Source organism: Lates calcarifer, linkage group LG2, assembly GCF_001640805.2.
Source record: "Lates calcarifer isolate ASB-BC8 linkage group LG2, TLL_Latcal_v3, whole genome shotgun sequence".
NCBI classification, from domain to species: domain Eukaryota; kingdom Metazoa; phylum Chordata; class Actinopteri; family Centropomidae; genus Lates; species Lates calcarifer.
Window position 1 is genome coordinate 25136854 of NC_066834.1, and position 27064 is coordinate 25163917.

Sequence of the window (27064 nt, forward strand, 5' to 3'; positions counted from 1 at the left end):
CCCTTCTACCTTCTCCCCCCAAAAACCTACAATTTGCTGTTTGGGATTAAATAAATAAAACAACATAATGTGTTAATTATTGAGCTTTATAGGTGCTAATAGGTGTACTATGATCAGAACCAGGCTAGTTGTTTCCCACTGTTTCTTTGTGCTAAGCGAAGCTAACAGGCTGCTGGCTGTAGTTTCATGTTTAATCCAGAGAGATATGAAAGTGGCATCGATCTTCTCGTCTAACTCTGGGCAAGAGTGAAAGAAAAAGTGTATTTCCCAAAATGTCGAACTATTGCTTTAAGGGAGCCTTTAGCTTTCATTTTTAAATTTTCAGTTTGGAGATTTTTGGGGTTTTTTTTTTTTTTTTTTTTTTTGCTTGTTTGTTTTTAACCTACAGCGTCCTTTCAGTTAAATAAGTACAACTTTGCTATTTCCACATTTTCAGTGTATACTCATTCAGGCCTACTGACTGTGAGAATTTTGACACAAAGCCCTGAACAGTCCTCTTATCTTCAAATGGCTCTTGAGCATGTAAAAAACAAATGTAGTAGTCTCACTTTATAGGAAGAGTGTTTCATTAAGCTTTATAAAAAGGACCTACCAACTGAATACACTGATTTAAGGATTTAAATATAACTGATAAAAGGAAAACATATGTATATAAAAACTACAAAGCACTTAACTGTTTAGCAAGACTCGTTAACATTAATTCCAGCTGCCATTTAGACAATGCAGCAAGAAGAAAGGGAGAGAAGAAGAGAAAATAAAAACAATGAAAAACGAATCATAAAAAACTGCACAGGCACTGGGTTTTCCCTTGTGGTGTATCCGTCTGACCGTAACAAACCTGACAGGGTTGTCAACGGCAACAATGTTGTCGTAAGTAACAGAGTTGCCAGGCGGTGGCGTGGAGATGGACAGAGCGGTGTGGAGTGAATTGGAGATAACAGGGAGTGTGACAACTGAATTACAGCTGACGGCCCCGAGATGAGCTCTCAGCAACCGAAAAACAAGACAGATAGACAATATAGCACGCTGGGAGGCAGGCAAAGAGATAGAGAGACTGAGAGCAAATTTGAGTGGAAAGTCAAAGGGCAGAAGAAAAACCAGCAGAAATAAAGGAAGACGAGCGAGCAAGAGAGAGAGAGAAAGAGAGAGAGTGAGGGATTAAAGGAAGAGAGAAAATGAGAGGATGAAAGGAGAATGCTATTTCCTGAACATGTAAAGATGGGAGACATTTTCACAATGAGAGAAAGAGACAGAGAGCAAGAGCTTCCTGAGCAGAGACATAGCGAGCGTGCGGGGAAAAGTCAGATGAGATGAAACACTCGGGAGACAGAGAAAAAATGGAAGCTTTTGCGAAGGTGTGTGGATGTCTTCTGTTTGGTTTTCGGAAAACAATCAAACAACTTACTGGTAGTATTTGTGAGCCTGAAGGTGACCGACTTATCTTCGATGTTACACACATTGCGGACAGACACCTGGCAGGTATAATCAGCAAAGTCCTTGGGTCTTAGGTTTTTCAGCTTCAGCACCTTGGTCTCACCCTAAATGGGACAAAACACACACAACAACATCATGCTAAAACACAATCTTGTGATGTGATTTATTTGCTAGATGCATAAAAACTTTAAACATAAATCTAACATTACTACATTGCCATTACATAACACACAACATTATGTCAATGAGAAAGCTCTGAGGTTTTTATTTTTGTCTTTTGTAAACTGGGTTGTAATCTTGCGTAAAAGTCACTTCAATTTTTGATGAGCCGCAGTGTGATAAATAGGGTCAAAGACACACACACACGCACGCATATACGCATACTGTGTTTGTGTGCCTAACATGCCCTGATTATCAACTGAAGCATCTAAGATTTACATATGGAGTAATATGAATGCTGAATTTCAAATGGCTTTTGCTGGAGACCATCAGGAAAATGAAACTGATTGGGACTGATAAAAACAGCTGAATACATGCCATCCTCTCCTTCACTATTCATGAAAACTACTCTATATCTCTTAGCATCTCAATAGCTTTCTCTGTGCCTCTAATGTAGATGCACATCCCTTTCAACATCGCTAATGATTTTTCTGATCAAGACTTTGTGTCTGATACTGTATAACCGTCGGTCTGCTACAGTAGGTGATGGGCTAACAGCGTCTTAGGCATCCCTGGGAAGAGAGCTCTGCTGACTGGCTAATTGAACTCCAGGGGCTCTGCTTTGTGGCTGACTGATGCTTTGATAAGTGGAGAGCAGCTGTGTGAATGCAACGATTGTGCGCTCAGGCTGGGAGATCAGGCTATGGGACTGTTTATTTAGTTATCTTGTTAGCTTACTGGCTATTGCTGGCTAACTGAACAAGTAACTGGCCAACTGATGGCTCGACTGAAAGTTTTTGTGTCTCTGTTGAAAGACAAAGAGAATTGAACATGTTTCTACATCTGTGTGTGTTTCTTCTTTCAGTATAGAGTACATTTTGAAGTATTGGCCCATGGGCTTATCTATTTAAAGACATTCTAAGTCACTGCAACAGTATAGAAAAAGTCCGATTGACCGTCCTAGCTCCAGGGTTCACTCTCACAAAGCACATATGCAGTTTGCAATGATAATAGGATTGATTTACCCCTCAAAATGCATAGTGATTTACACATTCTTAGTTTACATATTTGGAGCAAGTAAACAAGACAAAGAGTTATCATTTCGCTTCTTTTTTTTTTTTTTTGAACCACATGTTTCAGGCTTCTCAGATGAGGGCTTATGTGTTTGTTGAATGTGACATTTTGTCAAATACCATGTTTAACTCTGATACAGCATCCACGACAAGTATCCACACTGGGATGTGCCATTGTAACCAGGGCTTTATGTTATGTACCCTGTAACCCTACATAATAACATGGTGTGAAATGCTCCTTGGCCTTAGGAGTAATACTAGATCACTAACGTAGATTTAGCTGAACATGCTGACTGCATCTGACAGATAAACACATGTAACCTACAGTTTTATGCTGTTTTTGGTTTTTGAAAGGTGAACAAGTGACATAGCCCATCAAGTTCTTAAAATGCTAAGTATCACTCTTACAAGAGCCCCTCTCCCCAAACACTGAATGTTTAACAAGAGGAGAAGGGAGAGATTTAGAGTGGAGGATACAATTCAGTGGGGAGAGATTTTGTGAGGCACTTTTTGGAGAGTACAACACAAAACAGGGGCATGATTGCACACCTGGCAGCGTGTCCGCGCTGCGTATGCGTTCATGTGTACCTGAGTGTAAAGCGGCTCATAGATGTCCACTCCGTTGTCCTTGCTCTGCTCGATGAGCATGCTCCCACGTTTCCAGATGAATCGGGCGGGAGGGTTGGAGTTGACGGTGCAGCGCAGAAACACCGTCTTCTCCTGATAGTAACTGCCGCGCACATCGCTGATGGTCTGGTGCACCGTCAGAACTGGCGTGTCAAGGTCTGCAAAACACAGCAAAGGAACAAGAAAAAATAAAAAAAAGTGAAGACTCAGATATGGCTGCAAAGTGGAGATTATGGGGTTATTACACTCCAGGAGCTTGTTCGTTAAGGTTTTATTTTGCCACACACAAAAAATTCACACCAAGAAACCACAAGGTACAGTTTTAGAAAAGCACAAATTCTTAAGCGTGCGGGTAGTCAAAACAGCCTTTAGTTTGTATGATGCTGTCACCTTTTCTCTTTTCTGTGCAAAACACTGGCAATATTATGTGTGGCAGGAATGGAATTTGGTAACTGGGACACAACTGTAAACAAGGGCAAACAAATGCTGTTTGTTGGCTGAACTGAATATCCACACTGACCAAAACTATCCAAACACGTGTCCATTGATCACAGCTTCTAACGAGCACAAATGTCCCAACAATCTCTGCGTTTTGCCATTTTCCCCTCCCTAGCTGTGACTCTCACACACACAACATTTAGATATTTTTTCTGTCATTTTTATCTCTTTCCCCCCCTCTGTAACTTGCCTAGTTTCCCTGCGCATTTCCTTCATGGCAGTGTCATCTCCCTTTTCCTCCAGTGGATAGGATTTCAGCCGCTGTCACGAGCATGGAGGCTGCTCTCCCCTGGTTTCTGCCATCTCTCCAAAACTCACTGCCACTTTCACTCCTCATCACTGTCCCTGCCTCTCTATCCCGTCCTCCTCGCTCCTAGCCTCTATCTCATACAGGGCAGTAGTTGTGTGTGTGTAAAATCCTGATTCTTTGCAGCCTAATTGGAATGTTGCAGACTTCAAACATCATGGAAACAATTTCTTCCAACACCAGGGTCACCGTTTCCTCCCTTTTCCTGCCTTTCCATTTTACCTCTCTCCTCTCTTCTCACTTCTTCTTTTCTCTTCTCTGCTCCTGTCCCCCATTTCCTTTCTCCTGTGTCAAGCCATCTCACCTGCTGTGCTTATCTAGAAGGCACGGTCCAAGCTATAGAAAGTTGAGATGTGAGTGTAGCTACTACATTCCTTGACACTATCAGATGTGAGAATAGCAGGGCCCATGTGATGGAGGAAGGAGGGATGTATTTATTGTATTTTGGGTCAGAGACGCTTGAGAGAAACAATGTGCGGATAAGCATGCTTGAATTTTGAGTGTGCTGTTGATAAGGGCACAGCTGTCACACGAGGGTTGTGTCACACAAACAGGCACACACATGCATACATTCACACTCACATCTGGACGCATATTAAAGTGTGTCCAGCCTCAGCACAGCATCAGGCCACTTCCGCGGTTTGAAGGTTACAGCTCTGGGATTCATAAACACGCACAGACAACTTGAACTCATTCAGGTGGCTCCAAACAAACCAGGCATTGCGTGGTTTTACTTTACTTTTTCAAACAAGAGATGAATCACAGGGTCATGGAAAAATTTAACTATCTTGCATCCTTTACGGCTGAGTCTGATCAAGCCTGAATGTCATGGGAAAGAACAGACTCAGAATGGGTAAAACACTTAAGGTACATGTGAACACTTGTGACTATAGATCTTTCATCAAATCATCTTTTCAAAGAGAAAAATAAAAGCAGATTCTGTATTCTGACTCTGTATGTTGTGGTACATGTATAGAAACATATAATACTGAATATGTCACAGCAAAACAGATCAGACCTTGCAATGACCTGCATAAGAGCTTTGGAATACACTGAATACCCCTTTGACTTTGGTGGTCCCCTGACTAAGCCCAGGTCAAAATTCCAGTTTGTTCAGCACTTTGGTTTACAAACAAATACCAGAAAAATGGATGAATGATATACATTCTCAGGTGTGCTTTGTTTTACTGCCAATTATCAAATACTTGGATGGTGTACATGGCATAAACATTAGCTGCTTAGTATTATCATACTGGCATTGTTATTGTGAGCATTTGTTAGTATACTGATGTTAACTCAAAGGCTAGCCTCACTACAGTGCTGCTAGAATGACTGTAGACCTTTAGTCATATTTTGTTTCGTGAAAATGGCATTCAAATGTTGTTCAGAAGTCAACTGTGGTAAAAAAAATAAATAAATAAAAATAAAAAAAATTTTAAAAAAAACAAACAAAAAAAAACAGTTGCACTTATAACCTGTTAAACGTATTGTGAATAAGATTACACTGCCATCTTTTGTAAAATGCTCAAATAAAACAAAATGCATCCCACAGTCATTGTCTGTCAAAAAAAAAAAAAAAAAAAACTCTGCTGCAGCTGAGGAAATAAAAATTGAGCCTCGTATACTATGTCTGACATGACTAAGCTGCTTACCAAGAGTACTTCTGTGTGTTATTTGTCCGTTATTTGAGATTTTCTCAGTGATCCAGCTCTGTGCTTTGTGAAGTGCTCACCTGTTTCCATCCCTTTCATCTCCTCATGGACACCCTCATTTATAAAATGACAACCCACAGTTTGGGACAAAAGGCTCAGCAGGAAACTGGACAGCGAGGTACCACCAATCTCTCTAAAAGCCTCTGCCAGCAACAGCAGGCTCTCAAACCTGGGCACCTATCAAAGATATCTGCCTCCTGGTTCTGCCACGTGCATGTGTGTGTGAAAGAGATCTGGCAAAAGAGCAAGCACCTTTGCATACTTGAATTTTGTGAATATGTGCCTGCATGCGTGTGTGTGTATTCGTCCAAGACTGGCACAGGATTTCTGCATGATTTTCACAGATCATTTGCAGCGCAGGGGGAATCCTAGGTGACTAATGCCGTGTGCAGAGTATGTGTATGTGTGTGTGTGTGTGTGTGTGTATGTGTCAGAGAGCAGGCGAGTGTGACTATCTGCTGTCATTCTGTCTGTTTGGTGACACTATGGTTGAATGTGGAGAAAGTGGAAAGTGACAGATTGACACAGAGAGAAGCAAATACAGACAGGTAGATTCTCAAGAATATCACACTATATGAGTGGACAAGCCCTGTAGAGCCACTCAGAGGTGCACATTGTTCCTGTAGTCCTCCTTGTCCTCTGTCAGTTTCAGCATGGTATATTTAAGCATTGCAAAATTCAAAAAACAAAGCAACCATCCCACTAGAACAATTGTCCCTTCTTGCTTTAAAATTTTTCAAAATTGCTTTACAAATGTCACAAATAAAACGATGACAAGTTTTCTTTTGTTGTTGTTTTGTTTTTTCACATGACAGTTGTGTCGTTAAAGCTTTTATAATCCAAGCTCCCGTGGTAAGTCTAACTTTACTCAGTTTGGGCCCTTAAGTAAATAGAGACACAAGATGAAACTGCAAGTGTACAGAAATACAATATGAAACTTTAATGAAGCTTCTGATTTCCCCAAAGTCCTGCCGTTGCACACAGCTTAGATCAATTGCACTGCAAAGCTTTTGTTAGCTACAGCTTTTAATGTACATCTACACTTCCAAATTTTCCAAGCTGCACTTGGGAGGTTGGGGGGTGGGGGGGGTCTGGCAATGTTTTCTGCTTAGACACTACACAGTGGTGCTGACACAGAGACATTTTACTATACTTTTCCTTCAGAGTGCGACCCTTAGTTTGGACTAATGCATGTGGTCAAAGCGCACAATCAAACGAACACATATCTTTTATAAAGTTAATAGCATGTGATAAAAAAGCAACACCTGCTATTCCATCTGCAGTCTAATGGTAGCACCTTAGAAGATCTAATCATTTCAGTCCTCTAAGAGCCTTTGCATGTTTGTTGTTGACTATATTGTGTTTTTAACTGTCAATTTGTCAATTTGGGGCATAAAGACAGATTTGTCAAATGCTGTTTTTCCTCACACGCTATATTACCAATGAATAAAAAAGAAGATTTTAGATTTTATTACAAAAAGAAAAATCGTAGTATTATGAAAATATGTAGGAACTATACATATATTTATTAGTTCTATTATTACTAAGGAGTCCACCTCAGCTACCTCTATCCTTTGACTGCTAGAAACGGGAAAACTGTAATGGCTATAAAAACTCACGCTTTATTTGGGCCACTTTATCTGCTGCAATTTTAGCTCTTTAACATTTACCTAATGGCAAACAACTTGGTTAAAATTGCACCTCATGAATACATTTTTACTTCATTTACATGTTTTTTGATAAAGAAAATAGGAAAAACGGCACATCTCCGGTGAACTGCCTTATCTGGCTGACACAAATTAATTCAAGAGGAGCTATTCAACACTGTGTTTCGTACAGTCTTGATCAGGCGACCAGATTCTGTTAGACCTCTTGCCTGTTAATGAAAACCCTTTATCATTAGAAAGAAAAAACACAGTCAAGTATTTTACCTCTATTCGTTCCAAATACTCCCAGGCCCTGATTCATCTGAATTATATTAAAAAGTGATGTAGGAAACTCTCATACATCAGCATGTGCTTCAAAATTACCCCGAGTGTTCGAAGTGTTCCCCGAAGGTTTGGACAGAGTGCAATTTTGGTCAGGTATTCCAATTATGTTTGCTCTTGAAAAGGATGTTTGTTGTTTTAATATAAATTTCAAAAGCAAACTAACGAGCAGAAAGAAACTCTCCACTACAGATTTTGTGTGCTTGTTATCTGAGGAATCAGATGATCAGAGCTGTGGTCAGAATTACAAACTCTGAACATCTACTGACTGCGCTACTAGCAAATGCAATACACTCGGTAGAGAGAGCATGGCAATGAAAATACAGCTTTTTTTTTTTTCCTGTGCTGACCTCGTGATCTTTTTAAGAGTTTATCTGCTGTATTTTAAAATGGTTTAAAAACCTGTTCCAAACCTCTTAACCCTGCTCAATAGATTAAATCTCCAGTGACAATGTGGTAGAAATAAGCAGTGATTTAATTTCACAGGAATAACAGTTGTAGTAGCGCAGTATGTGTGTCTTATAGACTCAAAATGTGTCTGTATGCCATCGGGTTCTTCGCGATCATGCCTCAAAAGTTGCGCGGAAATAACCAGAGTAACCATGGCAGTGATGGAAACAGGGATTTACTCAGAAGCAATCCATCCTGGTGGTCAGGGTTGACCGAATGTGTTTTTGTAACAAGTTGACCTCTGCTGGGTGCTTTCCCCCGCAGGAGGACGCCCTGGACTCCAAATCCTCTTTGATTTCCAATAACATGTCCTGCACTCTAATAGCTCTCTAGGAGTAGACGGCCATTAGGGGACCAAAGAGAAGATGACAGGTTCAATTGAGTGTGAGCGTGCAGCGGAGGAGGATAAGGTGTGGTGCAATGCGTGTGTGCGGAGCAGTGCGTGTCTGTGAGGGTGGCTGGGTGAGGGGATGTGATTGTGTAAGCAACAATAGCTATGTTCACTATCTATTGCACAACATCATTGTACATCAACTGCATTATCCCAAGTAAACAACTGTAATTCACTGAAGGTCACTGCAGAATATATTATCAATTTGCAGAATAAGAAGTCAGAAAGAAACTGTGTACGTATGTGATAAAGATAAAAAGACAAACATGCAGTATTCATGCTTAACAGATGTGATCAAGTGCATTTTCCAATCAAGACAGTATGAATGGGGGAATAGTTGAGCTGCTTTTGGTGCTGACACTAAACACAGGAATGATCAAGTTGATACATTTAGAATGTGGCGTTTCTTCTGCGAAACTATGAAAAGTTTTAACTCTTAGTTTTTGTCTCACCCTGACCAAGCAAATAACCAAACTGCCCCAAAGTATAAACATGACTAAGAGTCTACAGGCTGGCAGCTCTGCGTGGCTGTACTGAAGAACAGGAGTGCTTTGTGGTGAATATAATGTCAACATGCTAACATGCTCATAATGTCAATGCTTACAATATTCACCATCTTAGTTAAGCATCATAGCATCCTGAAATTTGCTAATTAGAGCACACTACAGTGTATAACATCAGGGTGATGTCATTAGCAGGTATTCATGGCCATCCATCCAATAATTGTTGCAGTATCTCAGGTTGGAACAAACAGAGAGACTGCGATCCATAAAATTATTTTAAAAGATACAAAATGAGTGCTTTCCACTAAGTAAAATAATTTCTGAGCAAATTCATTTGGAATTTAATTGACCCACACCCCACATTGAGCCAAAGCAAATTTCAATTCAGATCAAAAGGATTCATCATCTGTTGTCAGTGATTTCCTTTGAATAATGAAATAATGAAAAATTCATCTTAACATAGTTTCAGAACAGCAGTTCTTCACTTCTACTGTATATAACATGTGGACCTTTATCTGCTTTCAGGATATACAGAGATTTAAGTATGCTGCTGATATTCTTATTATCAGTGTTTAAGCAGTGGTGGTCAAAAACAACAGCTGTTTTCTGATTGGTAATGATGTGATGGACATTTGGATGTGATGAAAACTGATGCAAAAATGATGAGCTTCTAGGATGGAAAAAGGCTGTCAAATAAAAAAAACTGTCTCTATAGACAACAGACTCCAAATATATCTCTGTCTGTAGTAATAAGTGATCATCACACCAACTACAGTAAAAAAACAACAATCTGTCTCTCTCTCTCACACAGATTGAAAACACATTCTTATAGGCTATTAACCACACACACACACACACACACACACACAAACACACGTGTGTGAACACAGCCACACGCACAGTGGGAAAAGACTGCACATATAGAGGCACGAACAGAGGCAGACTTTCTGTTTGATCCGGCTTCGCGTCTCTTCAATTATTCAGCATTCTGCTCATAGACATCGCCTTAAAGAGGGCATAAAACATGCACAAGGCCCACATTTGGAAATAACAAGAACATTGCCTGTGTTTAAAATGCAATGTTTAGAAGTAAAGATTGATTTAGGGTGATATTCTCCACTTTTTTTTCTTTTTTTTTTAAAAAGTATAACCAAAATCATTGGTCTTTTGTTTTTGTTTTTAACCCATGCCTCAGACTTAAGCTAATATGGTGGAAATGATGGAATAGAGGAGGATGTATGAATAATATCTTTGTATACAATCAAAGGAAATTGATCTATGTTCTTGCAGCTATGAGTGTCAGCTGTGTAATTTGTATATTCATGTACTGGGCCCTTTACAGAAGAAGAAACTATAGATGCCAGTCCTTTTACAGTGAAACACAGAGAGACAGGGAGGGAGGTAGAAAGTTGATAGATTATTGAATAAAAGCAGAGTAATGAGAGAAGGAGATGGAGAAAATGTATATGGACAGAGGTGATGGCATTACATTACAGACAGAAACATGGAGAGGAATGAAAATATGAAGGGGAAGCGGGCAGAAGGTGGGCAGAATAATACTGTCAAAAAGAAAATACATTAGAAAACACTAGACAGAATCTCAGAGTGAATGCAGCACCTTCCACCTGCACCATATTAATATAATATTGCAGCATACAGAAATAAAAATTAACATGAGATATGTTTTGATTGAAAGAATTTGGAAAAGTAATACGATTCATCATTGTGATATGATAATAACAACAAGGATAATAATGATTATGACTACTTTTCATTTATATGAAAACAAAAAGGAAAAGGTAAAAGAGTAAAGAGCAATGGGTTTTTTTTGTAGAAAAGGTTCTTTCTATTGTGATTTAATTTGAGTTATTTAAGAAAAAATAAATCTTTCCTGATAATTACAAAGAATGCAAAGTGCACTGCAGTTTACACATGTATCACCTCGTGTTACAACGTGTATTGTCAGGTTTAACAGCACAGGCACAGGAGCCTGTGTTAAGAGGAATTACACAGTGTGTCCTCTCCCAAACTAACGCTCATGAATTTGCTGAAAATGGTGCATTTTCGTCGAGCCAGCGCATTATGTACAAGCCTTAATTATGCTTTTGTCAGCAAAGAGCCTGGGAAATGGTATTAAACATTCATGATGGTGTGACTCTATTATCTTAAGCCATAAAAAACGACTAATTTGGGCATGATTATTTACAGTGCAAGTGTGACAGTGTAGCTGCACAGCAGTGGTGACAGCGAAAGGGGTGTTAAGGGACAAAGAGGCATAGTTTGCTCATTTAACCCCTGGGCTAAGATAACACACACACGCAAAAACACACACGTCCAACTTCTACAGAGGCGTACACACAGATATGCAATAAATTGCACACACTCATTCAGACATGCATACACCTACACACACGTACAGTATGCATTCACTAACAAATACACACAAAAACTCCTCAGGACCAAAATAACACATGAATCTCAGTTCGCTTCCTGCAGCCCCAGAGGGCTGAGAGAAGAAAGTCCTTCCCTGTCCCTGTAAGTGCCTTCTGAAGTTATCTATGGGGAGCAGAGCGGATAAAGGATGCCCTTCTTACTCCTCCTGTGGTCATGTGGATGCCCGGGTCATGGTGTAACAGCTGGGATTGATGCATTACTGTGTGCATGTTTTGATGCCAGGCTTGAGAAAAAGAATGCGATGGCATTAAGAGTCATCATGTGTAGCCATTCCTTAAAGTTGGCAAAAGAAACAAATTTGTGGGCAAGCGACAGATGTGTAGCGTCTAACCCTGTGGCTCGCTGCATATCTAATTAGCTTTGTGCACATCCAGGGCACTGTGTACCACAGCAATAGAGGAGAACACATATAGACACACACACAGGGTAATATAGGCTGTTGCTGCTCTTAAAATTATTAAATTGCTTCTGTTTTATTGTGTTGTGTTGTGGGACGAACACTACACTCAGGGGCAATCTGCACTGTGCCTTTATTAAAACAGCTCTGGACCACTTCTGTGGATTCTTCTGCTCAGATACTAAAGTGGTATTCTGGCACAACTTCACTTTCATTGTCTCCTGGTTAACAGGAGACGGTAAACAAATAAATAAATAAGAGTGAGGAGACTCCCAGGATAACAGCAGGCCAGAAAACAGAGAATGTATAAGACTCATCACCAGTCTCAGTGAGAAGCTGAGATTATTTTTGTCACTTAGTTGGACTGAGGAACACAATGTAGAAAACAAAAAGTTTTAGACTAAATGCTATACTCTATAAGGTAAGACATGCAGTGAGGACAGAGGACATTCATCAACACAACTCTAGCCACCATTTTTTCCAAAATAATGTAACTGAGGTTGTGCAGTAAATTTAAACCCTTCTGATATTATGTCACATCGATCGGAAAATTTAATAACAGGTCAGTGGATATCATCTAAATAGGTTGTGGATACAAGTGTTATTGAAGTTGTGCTAATAACTAATGATGTAACAGTTACTGTTATAGATGCTGGGCCACAAGCTTTGTTAAAAATGTAAGTTGATGTCCAACTCCTTCGCCCCCTCACAATTAGTTTTTCGAGACAGCACAGCAAGGGAATTACCCAATATCTTTACCATCTCATAACTGACGGGTCAAAGGTTCAGTGGTTCTCAGCGGGAGCAAATAACAGTTCTTATAATGTGCCCTCCAGCAAGATGCTGAAAACCCTCCTACTTGCTCAGTAAATATTTAACAGCTCCAGCTAAACACAGTAAACGTACATCTGAATTTTGTGACAACAGGAGTAAAAACACTTTTTACTTGTCTTAGATTATAAACCTCTCTTCTATGTTGCTTCAAAGGACAATAGTAAAGCCTGTTGGTGGAGAAATCTGAGGTTACATGATATTAAATTTAGATATTAGTCCCAGTGGTCCCCTCATGGGCCATTAGAAGACCCCTCTCAGTGAGTTAGCACAAAGATCACATTAACTATTTATTTACTTTGGAATTTATTATGTGGCCTCTATGACCTTCACAGGGCTTTATAGGGTCAAAGGTCATTGGGAAGTCTGAGTTTTTCACACTAATGCAATATTATGAGTTCAGCTGTAGATACTTGAGTCAGAGCACAATTCAATTTACTTGACAAATACCTGTGATATTCTATATATAAATTGGTGCAATATATAAAGACACTTAGCTGGCAGAGTAAATACATATATATGGGTAAATTAGATGAAACAATGAAATGAAAAGCTACTGAAACACTCATCACACTGTTATGTAAAGGCACTCACACATACACTAGAGTGACATTTTGTATGTCAAGATGCATTGCACACAATATTATTTTATTCCATGTCTGCCAGCCAACATAGTTTCATCTTCTGATGTTACAGTTGTCTATGGAATAGAAAAGTCTAAAAATTGGTAAAATAAGAGAAAGTTTGAGAAGATCTAAACATGCACGACCTTACAGAGAGGACAAAGCTAAGTTTCTCTCTTGCAAAAGTCAAATACCACCATGGAGGATCTACTCTAAACCAAAATATAGCTTTTCAGACCACCAACAGTCCGCCAAGTGTTATTTTAGAAACTGCCCACAGCGAACACTCTTCACAGAGCTTATTAGGCGACGCTTTGAGAGAGAATAACCGCACCTGCCTGTGGCTGTGATGGTTATTGCCTACTCTCCAGACTGATTTGTGTGGCACTCGCCTACCACCAGCTCAGCCTGTGCTCAGAAAGTGCTGAGCTAGCACCACTCTTAACAAAATTTAACACCTTGGGTTTGTGGTAGTGCACCCACCGGATACCCATTTCAGATTTTTCACCAGGTTTATATTCTGGTTTATTTCCTGCTTTCTTTACATTTGTTATCTGTTTGTGTCTCTTCCAGTTTTTCTGTCCTTCCCTACTTTTTCTGCAGAAACACAGATTATTTCCCCAGGCTGGAACACTTTACAGACATGTATTGAACTGATTTTAGGTTAGGGAGTAAAAGTGTTTTATTATTCACTTGCTATGATTCACTTTGAGCTGAGGTTAAAAGCTTTATGTTGTTCTTTTTGCACACCATATTCTTGAGTTCAAGTAAAAACATGTTTCCCGTGCTTTTTTCCCAAATTTTTGTTAAATTTAAAAAGACATGTTTTCAGTGGTTTGTAGGAATGGATTTGTCACATTCACTACAATAACATTACTACATCAACAGATTCATCCAAAATGTTGATGTCTACAATATCTAATAAACAGGATGTAATGTATAGATGTATGTTGGTATATGTCAGTGCTTTACGCTGCAATAAAAAGACCAGTGAGTAGCTATAGAGCCAGCTCCCTCCCCTCCTTCACTATACATTATTTGCTGCATCTCATTTCTCTTTACTTCTCAGTCTCTCCTAACTCTGAATCGCATCACTATTTCAAGTCCCTCTCTTCTCAAGCTCGATTTTCTCTCAGACCAATAGAGACATTACCTCCCTGCAGCTGATGAAAAACAGCTCTTGGGCTAAATGACTGCCTCCTCAGGTGATGATGAAATTGGTTTATTTTCTGCATTGATCAGGTGTTTATCTGTTGACATACCTGGCAGTTCTCTTCCTCTTTTTCACCTCTTCACTTAGTAGTAGATTTTACGAGAAGGTTGACAGTCACATAAGAAAACTGTTCTCACACCAGCAATGACTTTCTTTGTTCCTGTAATATTTTTCTACATTTTTCCAATTTTGGATCTTTTCTATGTTTCATGGCAGTCTAATCCTCTAGTCTCTGCCCCTCTGTCTCCATCCTCATCCTATTTCAATTTCTCTATCTGCCGATACACAGGCTGTGAGCCTGCCCCGAGGCACCTCCCATACTTTATAACACTGCCTTCATTACCCAGCCCGCTGCAGCTGGCCATAAATGAAAAAAACTGAAAATGTGGGAGGAGGAGAGGGAGGAGAGAAGTACAGGAGGAAGTGAAGGAAAGGAGAGGAGGGTCAAAATCTATAGAATGAGTCAATTGTGAAAGAGATAGTGAGGGTAGAGATGGAGCAGGAGAGATGGGGAGTGAGTGAGGATGAGTGTGAACAGAAGGTGCAGTGCACAGACAGACTGAAAAGGGAGAAAAGAGAGGAAGAGCAAAGCCATAAAAATCTAAGTTGGAAGTTATTGGAGACTGGCTGGATGAAAAATGCCATAGCCATAAAATAATATTAGAATTGGTCTGGCCTTATGGCGTTGATGAATACAGATGCCGCCCAGCGGGGTCTTAGGCCGGGGGGAGCTGGCTAATTTGAACAGCCATCCTACCTGTGAGGGCGGTAAAAAATATTAAAGGAAATTAAATGAAAGGTTCACTGTCAGTTGTTTAGTTTATAGCCCCACATTTCCATCTCATAGCTGGTTTAGGTGTCAGACAGAGGATCCACTCACTGAGAATAGCTACCAGCAGGGGAGGCAGCCATGTGTGCAGGATTTATCGTTAATATCCCGACACTGAACTGCAAACCGCACGAACAGACCCGCTGCTGCTTTAAACAAATACAATGTATGACAAGAATAAAATCTTCTCTCAACCTCACACACTGACATTAGAGCTTATTTTACCCTTATCTCATTCCAGCACATCGTCAATAATTGGCCCGAAGGGGCCATGAATACCGGCAAATTGATGACAGCTGAGTGAAAAGGGACTAGCTGGAATCTGATCAGCTATATTGACCGGAGGATATTTAAAAGACAGCTGGACGTCTTAATTACTGCAACGTCATGGTGATGCCATTCTATCACATTTGAATTGGGTTTACAGATGCCCATCAGCAAACCATAAGGTCATTTTGTCCACAGGGGAAGTAAGTGAAATGAAAATGAAAGTGAAATGAAATGAAAGTGAAATGAAAGCCTCTCAACAAAGATCAATGGTACAATTTCTGCTGAGCAAAACTAGCTAAATTAAGCTGTAGGAAAACAAAAGCAATATATGTGTATAATATGTATATATGTTAGTGGTACAGAAACTATGAACACTTCTTATATTTAGCAAATGAAATTAAATAATTTTCCTCTGCATTAAAATATACATGATGCAATAGTAGCACACTGTGCTCTATAATAGATCCTTGAATAGCATATGACTCATACTTAGTAAAATGTTTCCAGTCTTACATGTCCTGCTTTCTGTCCCATTGTCAGACGTTGATGTTGTCAGCACCACAGGAAACCGACCATGAACCACTTGATTTATCCTTCATTCTAGTCTAATGGTTATTTTCCCTGAGAAAAATATCAGTGTGTGCTACATGGTGGTAAGGTCAAGATTATTTCAAGCCTACACTGCATTGTATAACCTTCATAGGGAAGAGCGAGTCAATAAATAAGGGATGGAAAAACAAAGGGGAAGGGGGGGGAAAACACATTTTAGATAAAGGGACAAGTGGAGTGGTCTTATCTCCTCACGGTCTGCAGGACAGCTTATAACCAAACCATACTTCACCCTATAGCACTTGTGTTTGTTCACCTACAGACGTGCGTATGGTGGTCATGCTGCTAAATGCCTCAGTCCTTTCTGGGTGACTCTGTTTAGTACAGGTAATCTCTGTGTCAAATAAAAGGAAAAACAGGTGTTAACGTGGCGGAAAAAAAAGAAACTGCAAGATTCCAAATCATGCTGTATTTTGTTTGTCCAATGCATATGCATGTGGCTATTTCTGCCTGTCAGGATATCTCACCTCATATATCCTCCTGCACTGCTCCACCTCTCCCTGCATGTCTCTCTATAAATGTCTGACAGTTGGGGTTTTTGATCAGTAAAACACAGTTTTCTTATCTTGTCTCCACCCAGCAAAATGATATAAAAGCCTCACCCTACTTGACTATGTATAAGAAATCGACTGCCAGAAAAAATCCACACTCCTCCTGGCCATTTCTTAAAGGTCTACAGCTATGGTGTGATGGTGGCAACATCACACTGGCTCACACATTTTTTTAGGCATTCTCTATTACAATTTTGCTGTTTTTCTTTTTTCTTAGGTTAACACTCTGCAGCTACGCTCCACGCAATAGTGTTGCTGGGCTTCTTTCCTTTTCTCCTTTTTTTTATGCCCTTCTCCACCTCTCTCCTTCCACACTTGTCTTGTCCTCTCCTCCTCCCACCAACTCTTTCAACCTTGCCTCCTTCAGCTTCCCTTCCACACTGTACCTCTATATTTGTCAAACACACTTTGTTTATCATAAAGCATGAATGTAGATGTTCTTAAAAGAGTTAACTGTGATGTAGTACCTCAGTGCAGGCGACCCGAATGTGTCATGGAAAACCCATGTCACATGTTATCAGTGACTCACCACACTCACCCACCGGGAACCTGGAGTGAGGAAAGTGTAGGGAGATTTGTGATGCGAAGCACACAGTGTTGTCTGTGCATGCATGCATACATACAGTCACTTAAACTCATTCTATCAAAAGCTTATAATTTTACACATTCATGGAGCTATGTAAACATACATGTACACACACACACACACACACACAGGCACTACAGTAGGTCATCCATATATTGTGCTCACAAATCAACCATCTTGCCTTTGTTCCAACTGCAAGGCTCCAGTTCCTTAGGGATGTCTGCATGATATGGGCAGGTACATTTTGACAGAAATCTCTGAGGTATTTAAGGGGGAAAAAACTGTGTGGTGATCCACTTGTGAACACGCTCCACAAAGGAGGTTTTAAGTCTTGACCAAGATGATTAGGAAAATATAGCCTTTGCACATCAGTGCTTTAGACAAAAGAGGAATGGTTTCTTTCGGAAACTGAAAAATAGCTTTGCATGTCATTGAAGTCAGTGACTGTGTTGATTATGTATATTAACTGCCTGTTATTTAAAAGAAAATAATATAAAGCATCTCAAATACTGTCTCTAATGAGATATGTGACACTGGCCCAGCTTTTCTGCCACAGTGGAAACTGAGACTCGCGTTTATGTCCACGGATCATTTAAGCAGATATGATACAGGGTTTGTTGAGGCGTAAAGGAAGAAAATCCTTGAGAGATTTCACTGACTGTAATTATACTTTCTTAAGTGCTATTAAGAGGAGGCTGTTAGAGCAATCTAACCGAACTCTAAAATTTGGATCAGTTAGAATTTGCTGTGTTGAAACGATCTGACACAACTAGATGGTGCCTGAAATTTGGATAAATGAGGCTCCATTGTGACAGTGTAATTGTAACATGTCATATTAAGCATATGTCTGGGAAGTAATGGCAGGCTGATTGTGGTTTGTGCTCATCATCTCCATCTGCTCATCCATCTGTCTCGACAAATATGGCTTATTTGCAAGCAAACTATGAAACTTCTCAAGTCGCGCTAAGTGGGGACCTCTGATAAGGCTGTGTTAAAATGACCTAATTCATTCTGAGATATAATACTGACAGTATTCACAATTCTATACCAGCTATGGGCTAAAGCCTGAAGAGCTGCAGGAAAATGAGAACATTTTACTCGTTAGGATTAGAACTTTTCTTATTGATCAAAGATCTTTTGCCTAAATTGAGGATTTTCTTAAATCTACTTGCAGAACAAAGTTGGGAAAGGATTTGAACCCCAGCAACAAACAGTTTGATTGATTTTGATCGGAAAAATCAATGACTTCTGTAAAACTAAAAGAGCCGTTTCAAACTGCAATTCTTTTCTTACAGCAGCAGGTGCCCTCAGATTTCATGACATTTCTGTCAAAACACCATTATCTTGCATGACACTTTCACAGAAGCCGATGCAAACTGTTCACTTTAATATTCTTAATGGGAGATTGTGTTACTGTTAACACTTTATGTCACACAGTTTATTGAGGAAATGGCACCGAGCTAATTAGAACAGTGTCTGCCTGACTGTCATGGGCTGTTTTTCAAGCTGCTTACACCCAGCCTGTCGAGGGTTAATCAATACAGTTCAATACACACAAGAGTGATATGCCCTCGGTTGTAGTTAGAATAAAAGACATCTCAGAGCAGTGCCAGTATTTAAATCTCTGAAACTATGAGGCATTTGTTTGTTTGTACTGGACATGTTTGGATATCATAGTCTCCAATTGTAACATTGCCATCTGTTGGTTTCAACATGGTGTTGGAAGTGTCCTTTAAACTTAACTTACAACCAACACAGTCACAGACTTTACAGAGCACAACAACCCACAGTGTTCTAAAACACAGAAAAACACCTGCCATGAGGGCAGGTCACACTCTCGAGACATGCCATCTAATGCTGATTCCTTCCTGAAGCCCTTTGTGACTTATTGCTACATAATTGTCCCAGCTGAATGATCCTCCAGGGGAAACCAAATGACCTCTTACAATAGAGAGGTTAGGGCATGAGCAGGGAAGAGGACATAAGTCTTGCATAATGTACTAAGTAATAGCTCCAAAGCAACAGCACTGTGACAGCATGATGTTTAAGGAAAACTGATATAAGTAGACGCTGCAGATGTTCTGGGTGAAAGTGAGGACACCACACTCCAACGCAGAAAACAAGGTACAAACCCATATTTTAGCAAGTGGAGCACATAATGGACTGAAGCAAAAATATGCAAAGGTATTAAGAAATTAGAACAAAAATTAACAAACAAGAGTTTATTGTAGGTGCAGTGAATCAAGTCCATTTCGTGAAACCAGCATAGCCTCCATGGAAATGAGGTTTAAAATCAACAGCATATCTTTAAAGGTCTGACCTATAGCAGCCCCATTATGCAAATCAGTGTAATTTGTAAGCATAACTTAATGTGAGTAGCAGGTTTTATGTTAACCACATTTACGTTTAAAATTATGACCTGTAATAATATCATTCCTATCAGACAAATGAGAGTATTTTTTAATACCAGGACATGATGCAAAAATGCATCATTTCATGAAAATTAGAGAAGTGATGTCTAAGATATCACCTGAGCAATCTGACACAACCTGCTACCCCCGATGTGGGAATATGACTGATGAATAATAAAACTGTGAATATAAAAAAAATAAGAATGCATTGCTAAAAAAAAAAAAAAAGCTAAATATATGCAGGATGCTGGTTGAGTAATTTTTACATTACTACCTCTGTGTACATGTTTCTAAAGGCTGAGAAGGGCTTGTCTCAGTGAAAGTTTTTTCTTTCCCAGGCATCGTCACTATTGATTATCTTACATTACAAGAATTTAGCTAATCGTTGCTCACTAAAGAAACTTATTGTACATTGAGTTCATGCTTTTATGTGAATACTGCTACCTGTAACATGACAAAAATTCCACTACTAATGTGATACAAGGAGCAAGAAAATACCACACAAGATCAACCTTTTGAAGAAGAAGAGGAGAATTTTTTTTTTTTTTTTTTCATATTCTGTTCTCTTTGGTGATCAAAAGAATTATAGGACACGTTTAAGTGCTTTACTCTGTTTGGTTTGATCTATATTGTCTTGGACACAGAGAAGCCATTCTCTGCTGCTGCGGCTTCCTTGATGTCTCAGTTTGTTCCTCTGTCAAGGTTGCACCAGCACACTTGTCAGTGCCACCCCATAACCCCCCCATCCTCCAGCTGTATGCTCACACACAGTGTCTGCCAGCAAGAGAAAATAATTAGGCCAGGGTGGCTGTCTGAAGCATAAAGATCCATTAGTAACAGATCTTATATTTTACAGGCTGTCTTTACAAAGGTAACTGGGGGAGAGATGAGTCGGGCAAATGGAAACCACCAAGTCTCAGAAGGAAGACATACCTCTTTGAACTACACTGTATTTAACATAAGGGACCACATAACTTGCATTCAACAAATTACCATGGAAGTATTTGGATTTTTTTTTTTTTTTTTTAAAGAAATGTATGGCTTCCCTTTTCAGGGATCATCATTTCTACTTTTGGAACCAACACACCTGCAAACAATTACCAAGAAGGACTGAATCAGGGTGCATTTTTGAGGGTGCTATGCTGAAATGCTACTTAGTAACAAAATACATTTACACGGGCACTTTAGTAATATGGTGCTAGTATTTGATAAAATATGGTATGATAAAGAAAAAGGTATAATGTAAGGTATGAATGCTAATTAACACATTTTAAATGAATTACATTATGTTGAAACAACAGATGATCAACAGATGTCACATGAAGTAAAAATAAATTAAATAAAACATTCTAATCACATTTGGGAGGACAGATGCACACTAAGAAAAACAAAGATGACACCACAACACATATTCACAGCATTGTCATGTTGTAACACTATCGCAAAGCCAGTGATTTTCATTTTTAACTGACACATTGTACGTGACACACCTTTGTTGTGAAATGTGAAACATAACAGAAGTACAGTAAATAGGAATACATAAAGGGAAGCCAAACAATCACCTATGCCACATGATTCACAATGTTTCACAATGTGTAATGTGAATGTAATTTCAGTGGTGCAATGATATAAAGTATGTGTTATCTAAACTCAATCCTTTTCTGTTAGTCTCTGCTCATCATTTAACTCAACACCTTGCCAAATAAATCTACCCACATAGTGCTAATATGTGACTGCACACATATAAAGACAGAAACACACACACACACACACACACACACACACATATATATACATGCACACACAGAGGTACCAGAGTGCTAAACAAAATGCAAAAGCTGTTTTTATTATAAACACACCCAGGAGAGGGCTGCCTTTGCCTTCCGAGGACTGAATATAACTCCAAGGTCAGTGAGCCTCCATTAGGGATTTCTACCATAGCAAAGTGCTAATTAATTAGGCCTAATGGGAAACAATGGTCGGATTGTCAGCTTCTTCTCTTGTAGGAAATACAATGCAATACACTGCTAGTCTTTCAGAGGCTGTAACAAATAAAAGCAATTTTTTTTGTTTTTTTGCCTTAATTTAGTCAGGAAGCTTTGCTGACTTTGCATGTTCTTTTTCACCAATACCCTAATACATAGTCAGTAAAGCCACATCACCACTAGGCAGCATTTGAGGGTTAAGTGCCTTATTTACAGTAGATGGCTCATAAGGGAGGGGGTGTGGTAACAAAAACTTGTTGACATGGACACTGGCATCTCATCCAGACAAAGACTAAAAATGTCTTGTATGCAACAAATCAAAGACTAGAATCTAACACAGCTGGTGAAGAGAAGAATGTGCAACCATTACACAGATGCCCCTTTAACCACAAATGATATGGCTTTAATGTTACTGCTCATCATTTCCATGTCACGTTATGGTATTAAAGATGTTTGAATGTGTTTTTATCTGCCTTCTTCCATTGTCTACCCATTTCTTTACAGTATGTAATCTAATAGCACGGATTACAACGTTGACTAAAATATACACTCAGTTTACTGCAACATTTGTGCTCGTAATGGTTATAATGTTCTGTTTTTGTTGAAACAGTTTTAGAGAGCTGTGGATTCAACTGTATGATAATTTTAGAGGATGTTATGTAGTTTGTGGTACTTTTGAACTCTATATTATTTTGTCCACCCCATTTATAGACACATCCTTTCTTTACTGCTCTCAGCCTGCTTGTTGCAGCATTGCTATCCATTAGAGCTGCTGCATACCCAAGTGAAGTGTGTGAATGTGAAACATTATTTTTAGCCAGCTGTGCATCTGACTCAGTTCAAGAACAGTTGACCATCGCTTTCACCATTTTCCAAACATTGCAGGTCATATTAGCAGGAGAGAACCTGCTGACCACACTGAACTTGTCTGTTGTCTGGTTAAAGTGCTCTTTTCAGCCAATGTCTGTGCTGTGCCAAAGATTGTATATAAAGGAGGAACCTCAACTCTGTAAAACCAATGCACAACATAGAGTGGTATTTTTGTAGTTTCAACAACTCTTAACAGAGTTATACTGTACATCTCCTTTTATCTTTGCCAACTCCACCAAGTCAGTTTCAATCAAATCAAGTTATATTCTCCAGTTTAACTTCCATTCATATCATAACAATAATCCAAACAGGTTCTGAGTCAGGACCCCAAGTATTAATTAAGTAGCTCATGTGAAATAACGTGTGTCAGAAACAGCAGTCTATATCTTTTATTTCAATCTGTCAAATACATATATAAACAACATTTGGATGAATATATGTATATATACATACATATACCAGTCCGGCCAGCAGGTCCCCACTCACAAAAAGGGCCACACCCTTCACTTAGTAATTATTGACTCTGTCCCCATCTCTAACCTCCAAGTATGCAACCTGGGTGTCTCTGACCATAAAATCATCTCAATGGATCTCCCCTCACACTCACTGTACTCCAAACCACAATGCTGTATCCACTTCAGAACTTGAAGAATATAAATCCCACTGACTTAAACTCTGACGTTAAAAGCCCGTCTATTGTCACCCACTTTTTGTCAGTCAGTGAATCGAGGGACCATTACAACAATAGCCTCCAGAACACCCTTGAGGACCATGCACCTGTTAAATCACATGTGGTCACTTTTTCAAAATCTGCCCCGTGGTTTACAAGTGAGCTCCACCTGATGAAAGCTGCTAGCCAGACCCTTGAGCGGTGTTTTGTTGCAACCAGCCTAACTGTTCACAAACTAACCTATCAAGAACACCAAAAAAAAACTATTCCAGAGCACTTAATGATAGACCCGGCAACAACTTTTTTCCATAATCATCTGCTTACACCCAAAACCCACACCTGCAATAATCCCAGAGGAGCAGTGCAATAGTTTCATTGCACATTTTACCACTAAGGTAAACATCCATTTCTCACTGTCTGTCTCCAGCCCCCACCCCTGGACTTGCCCACTTTGAAACCAGTGGGCTGTCTCTCACAGTTAGTTTGCAACACCACAATGAGAGAAGTTGAGGGAATCATCCAGAGGATGAGATGCTCAACATGCTCCTTGGACCCACTCCCCTGGTAAAAGCTAATGTCTCTGACATAAACCCCTCATCATCGGAAATCATTAATCACTCTCTGCAGAGCAGCCAAGTTCCACTGGCATTAAAAACCGCCATGTTTACATCCCATCTAAAAAAACCTCCCTGGATCCTGAAGTCATGGCAAACTACCGTCCGATCTCTAATCTTCCATTCCTGTCAATGGTTTAGGAAAAGGTTATCTCAGCCCAGCTTCAGGACCACCTCAAAAAACACAATCTTTTCGAAAATTTTCAGTCTCGTTTCGAGCCCTCCCACAGTACAGAGACAGCCCTGGTCAGAGTCACCAATGACCTCCTGGTGGCTGCTGACCAGGGCTCTTCACCACTCCTCATTCTCCTGGATCTCACAGCCGCCTTCGATACAGTCGACCACAATATTCTCCTCCACCGTCTCCAGCACATATCTGGACTGTCTGGCACTGCTCTGGAATGGTTCAGGTCCTATCTCACAGATAGGGCTGAGTATGTGGCCCTGGGATACGCTAAATTCTCTAGCTTAACAGCAGCAAAACCAAAGCCCTTTAAAATGGAACCCCCCATCAGCTCTGATCCTCCCCCATAAACTGTATTTCTTTTTCTGGCCACACCATCACCCTCTTCTCCTCTTTTATAAATTTGGGTCATTTGATACACATGTCTACCACCTCTGTAAAACTGCATTCCTCCATCTTAGAAACATGTGATGGTCCACGTCTTTGTCTCCTCCAGGCTGGACTACTGTAATGCACTCCTCATCGAGATCCCTGACAGGAACCTCCAAAAGCTACAACACATCCAAAACAGCGCTGCCAGGATCCAAATGAGGATGCATAAAAATGAGCACATCACACCAATCCACACCATATAAACTCTGTCCACTTACCCACCAGTGCATCCATGGAAATGCCCCACAATATCTCAAAAAACTCCTCACTCCACAATCTACAACAAGACACCTCCATTCACAAATAATCAACGTCTCTGCCCCCCCACAGGACCAAACTTCATACAATGGGGGATCAAGCCTTCACAGAAACCGCTCCACGGCTCTGGAACGCACTGTCTGAAAACCTGAGGGCCCTACAGACTGTGGATTACTTCAAAAAACACTTAAAGACTTTTCTGTTCAGGAAAGCATACTGATGGGATATACATATATATATATATACACACACACACACACACACACATTTATATATGCTGTGTTCAAGGGTATATGGTGTACTGGACCATGCCGACACAAAAAAAAAAAAAGTTCAAATACGCAATGAGCTAAATAATTAGCTTACTCATAAAGCAGATATGACAGAGACCTGGAAGCTGAATGCTGTGGGGGAACAAAATCTCTCTCCTTTGCTTTTATCCAAAGGATTTTAAATATCCAAAAGATGAACTTAATCAAAAATATGTATTCATGAGAAGCAGGACAATAGCCGCCTTTTCATACCTCTCTGCCTTGTCCCATATCTATGGAACATCTTTTGCCTGTTCAGTCCAAAAAAATAAGATGCACTGTGGGACTAAATTTGATTTGATAGAGAGAGAGATGTATTATTTTCCTATGACAATAGTCCTACTGTCTGCTTAGCATTCACGCTGTCGAGCGCATACACTTAGACACACTCACTTAGTTATACACACATACCATACAAATTCATTTTATTCTGAAATACAAATGCTCACAAACACACACAAACACAAGACACATACACATTCAGTATTTTCTTTTAAGTCAAGCCTATTCATCTGAAAGACACTGTGTGAATACATGTGATTGGTAATGAAATCCACCTTAGTATTCCATCATATTGGTTCTGAAGTGGATCTGACAACGATATGATAATAATCTGGTAGCAGTAGAGGTGATAATTATCATATTCTCCTCCTTAAAAAGATCAAATGAGAACTCAGAGTTGCCCGGCTGGCTCCTTATGGTGCAGGTATATTTTTTACTTCATATTGTGAGTCAAATTATTTCATTTACATATTTGACTGGAGGTGAGATAGTGGTAATGAGAATCTTTTAAACGCACAGAGAGAGCAGAGAACATGACCGATAGGCCTGTCTATTACCATGCATATTCAGTTAATATTGAATAAAAGCTGCACAGCTCTAACTTGCATGTTGCTCCATCAACTTTTTTATCAATTGCTATCTGGGGTCATGTTGAGTTCATGTACAACTATAATATGAGTTTCTTTTTAGATGACATAACTAAGAAGACAAGAGCAAACTGGGTTTAGGCAGTAACATTCAGTATTCAGTAAACCTCACAGGTTTACATGAAACTTTACCACTTGTTTGCCTTTATGTTATGTTTGCTACTATACTGTAAAATTAGATGTAACCAACAAAATAATGGATGCCTGTGCCAAATATTATATGTGACATAAAAAAGGGACATTATTTGGCCTGGGCGGTGTATTTGTGGTGTTGTACATTCACATCATGTGACTCTGCACCTTCTGGCTAGAACACAACAGTGTTATGTTGAGAGAGGCCTGAAGCTGTTTGTATATTATCAACACCAAAACATTTGATGTAGAATCAAGGCAATCTTTTCTAACGGAGAGAGCAGAAATGGTAGCGTATACCAAATGTGACACGCCACTTCAGTTCAACAGTTTTACACCATCCTTTCAGTTTCCAATGGGCTTGGTGTGTTGTAAACAACTAGAGAAGCAATCTGTGCTTGTGCTTGATTGCTCTGAGCTTATGGCATGGATTGAATAACTTAGCTTTCTTGCTATAAACAGTGAGCGTTATTGTCAGTGCTTCTTTTACGTTTAGGTTCAAGTACACTGCTGCAGCAAGACATATTTGTGCCAGAGGTAGTCGGCTGGGTACTTTCCATGGAACACAGTCTTGGCTGTTTGTCATGTGAAGATCATTTAAACAATTTGCAACATTAGAGGGAAAAATACCCCCAATAACCCCACCATGCCTCTTCAAAATCAAACCCATCTTGCAACTGTTCTGATAATGCACCACCTCAAGGGTTTTGGCACCAAAAATGGAAGCAAACTAGTATGGCTTTTTTTTTTTTAATCAACATCT

General features: G+C 39.7%; 1 protein-coding gene across 1 annotated transcript in view; it reads right to left on the reverse strand.

The window, feature by feature from the left end:
- Positions 1–27064, reverse strand: part of LOC108876975 (MAM domain-containing glycosylphosphatidylinositol anchor protein 1) — a 153742-nt gene that overhangs the window by 58864 nt on the left and 67814 nt on the right. The window contains exons 5-6 of the mRNA XM_018666844.2: positions 3255–3451; positions 1406–1538 (exon numbers count right to left, since the gene is read on the reverse strand). Coding sequence (XP_018522360.1) covers positions 1406–1538; positions 3255–3451 — 330 coding nt within the window. The remainder of the gene's footprint in view (positions 1–1405; positions 1539–3254; positions 3452–27064) is intronic.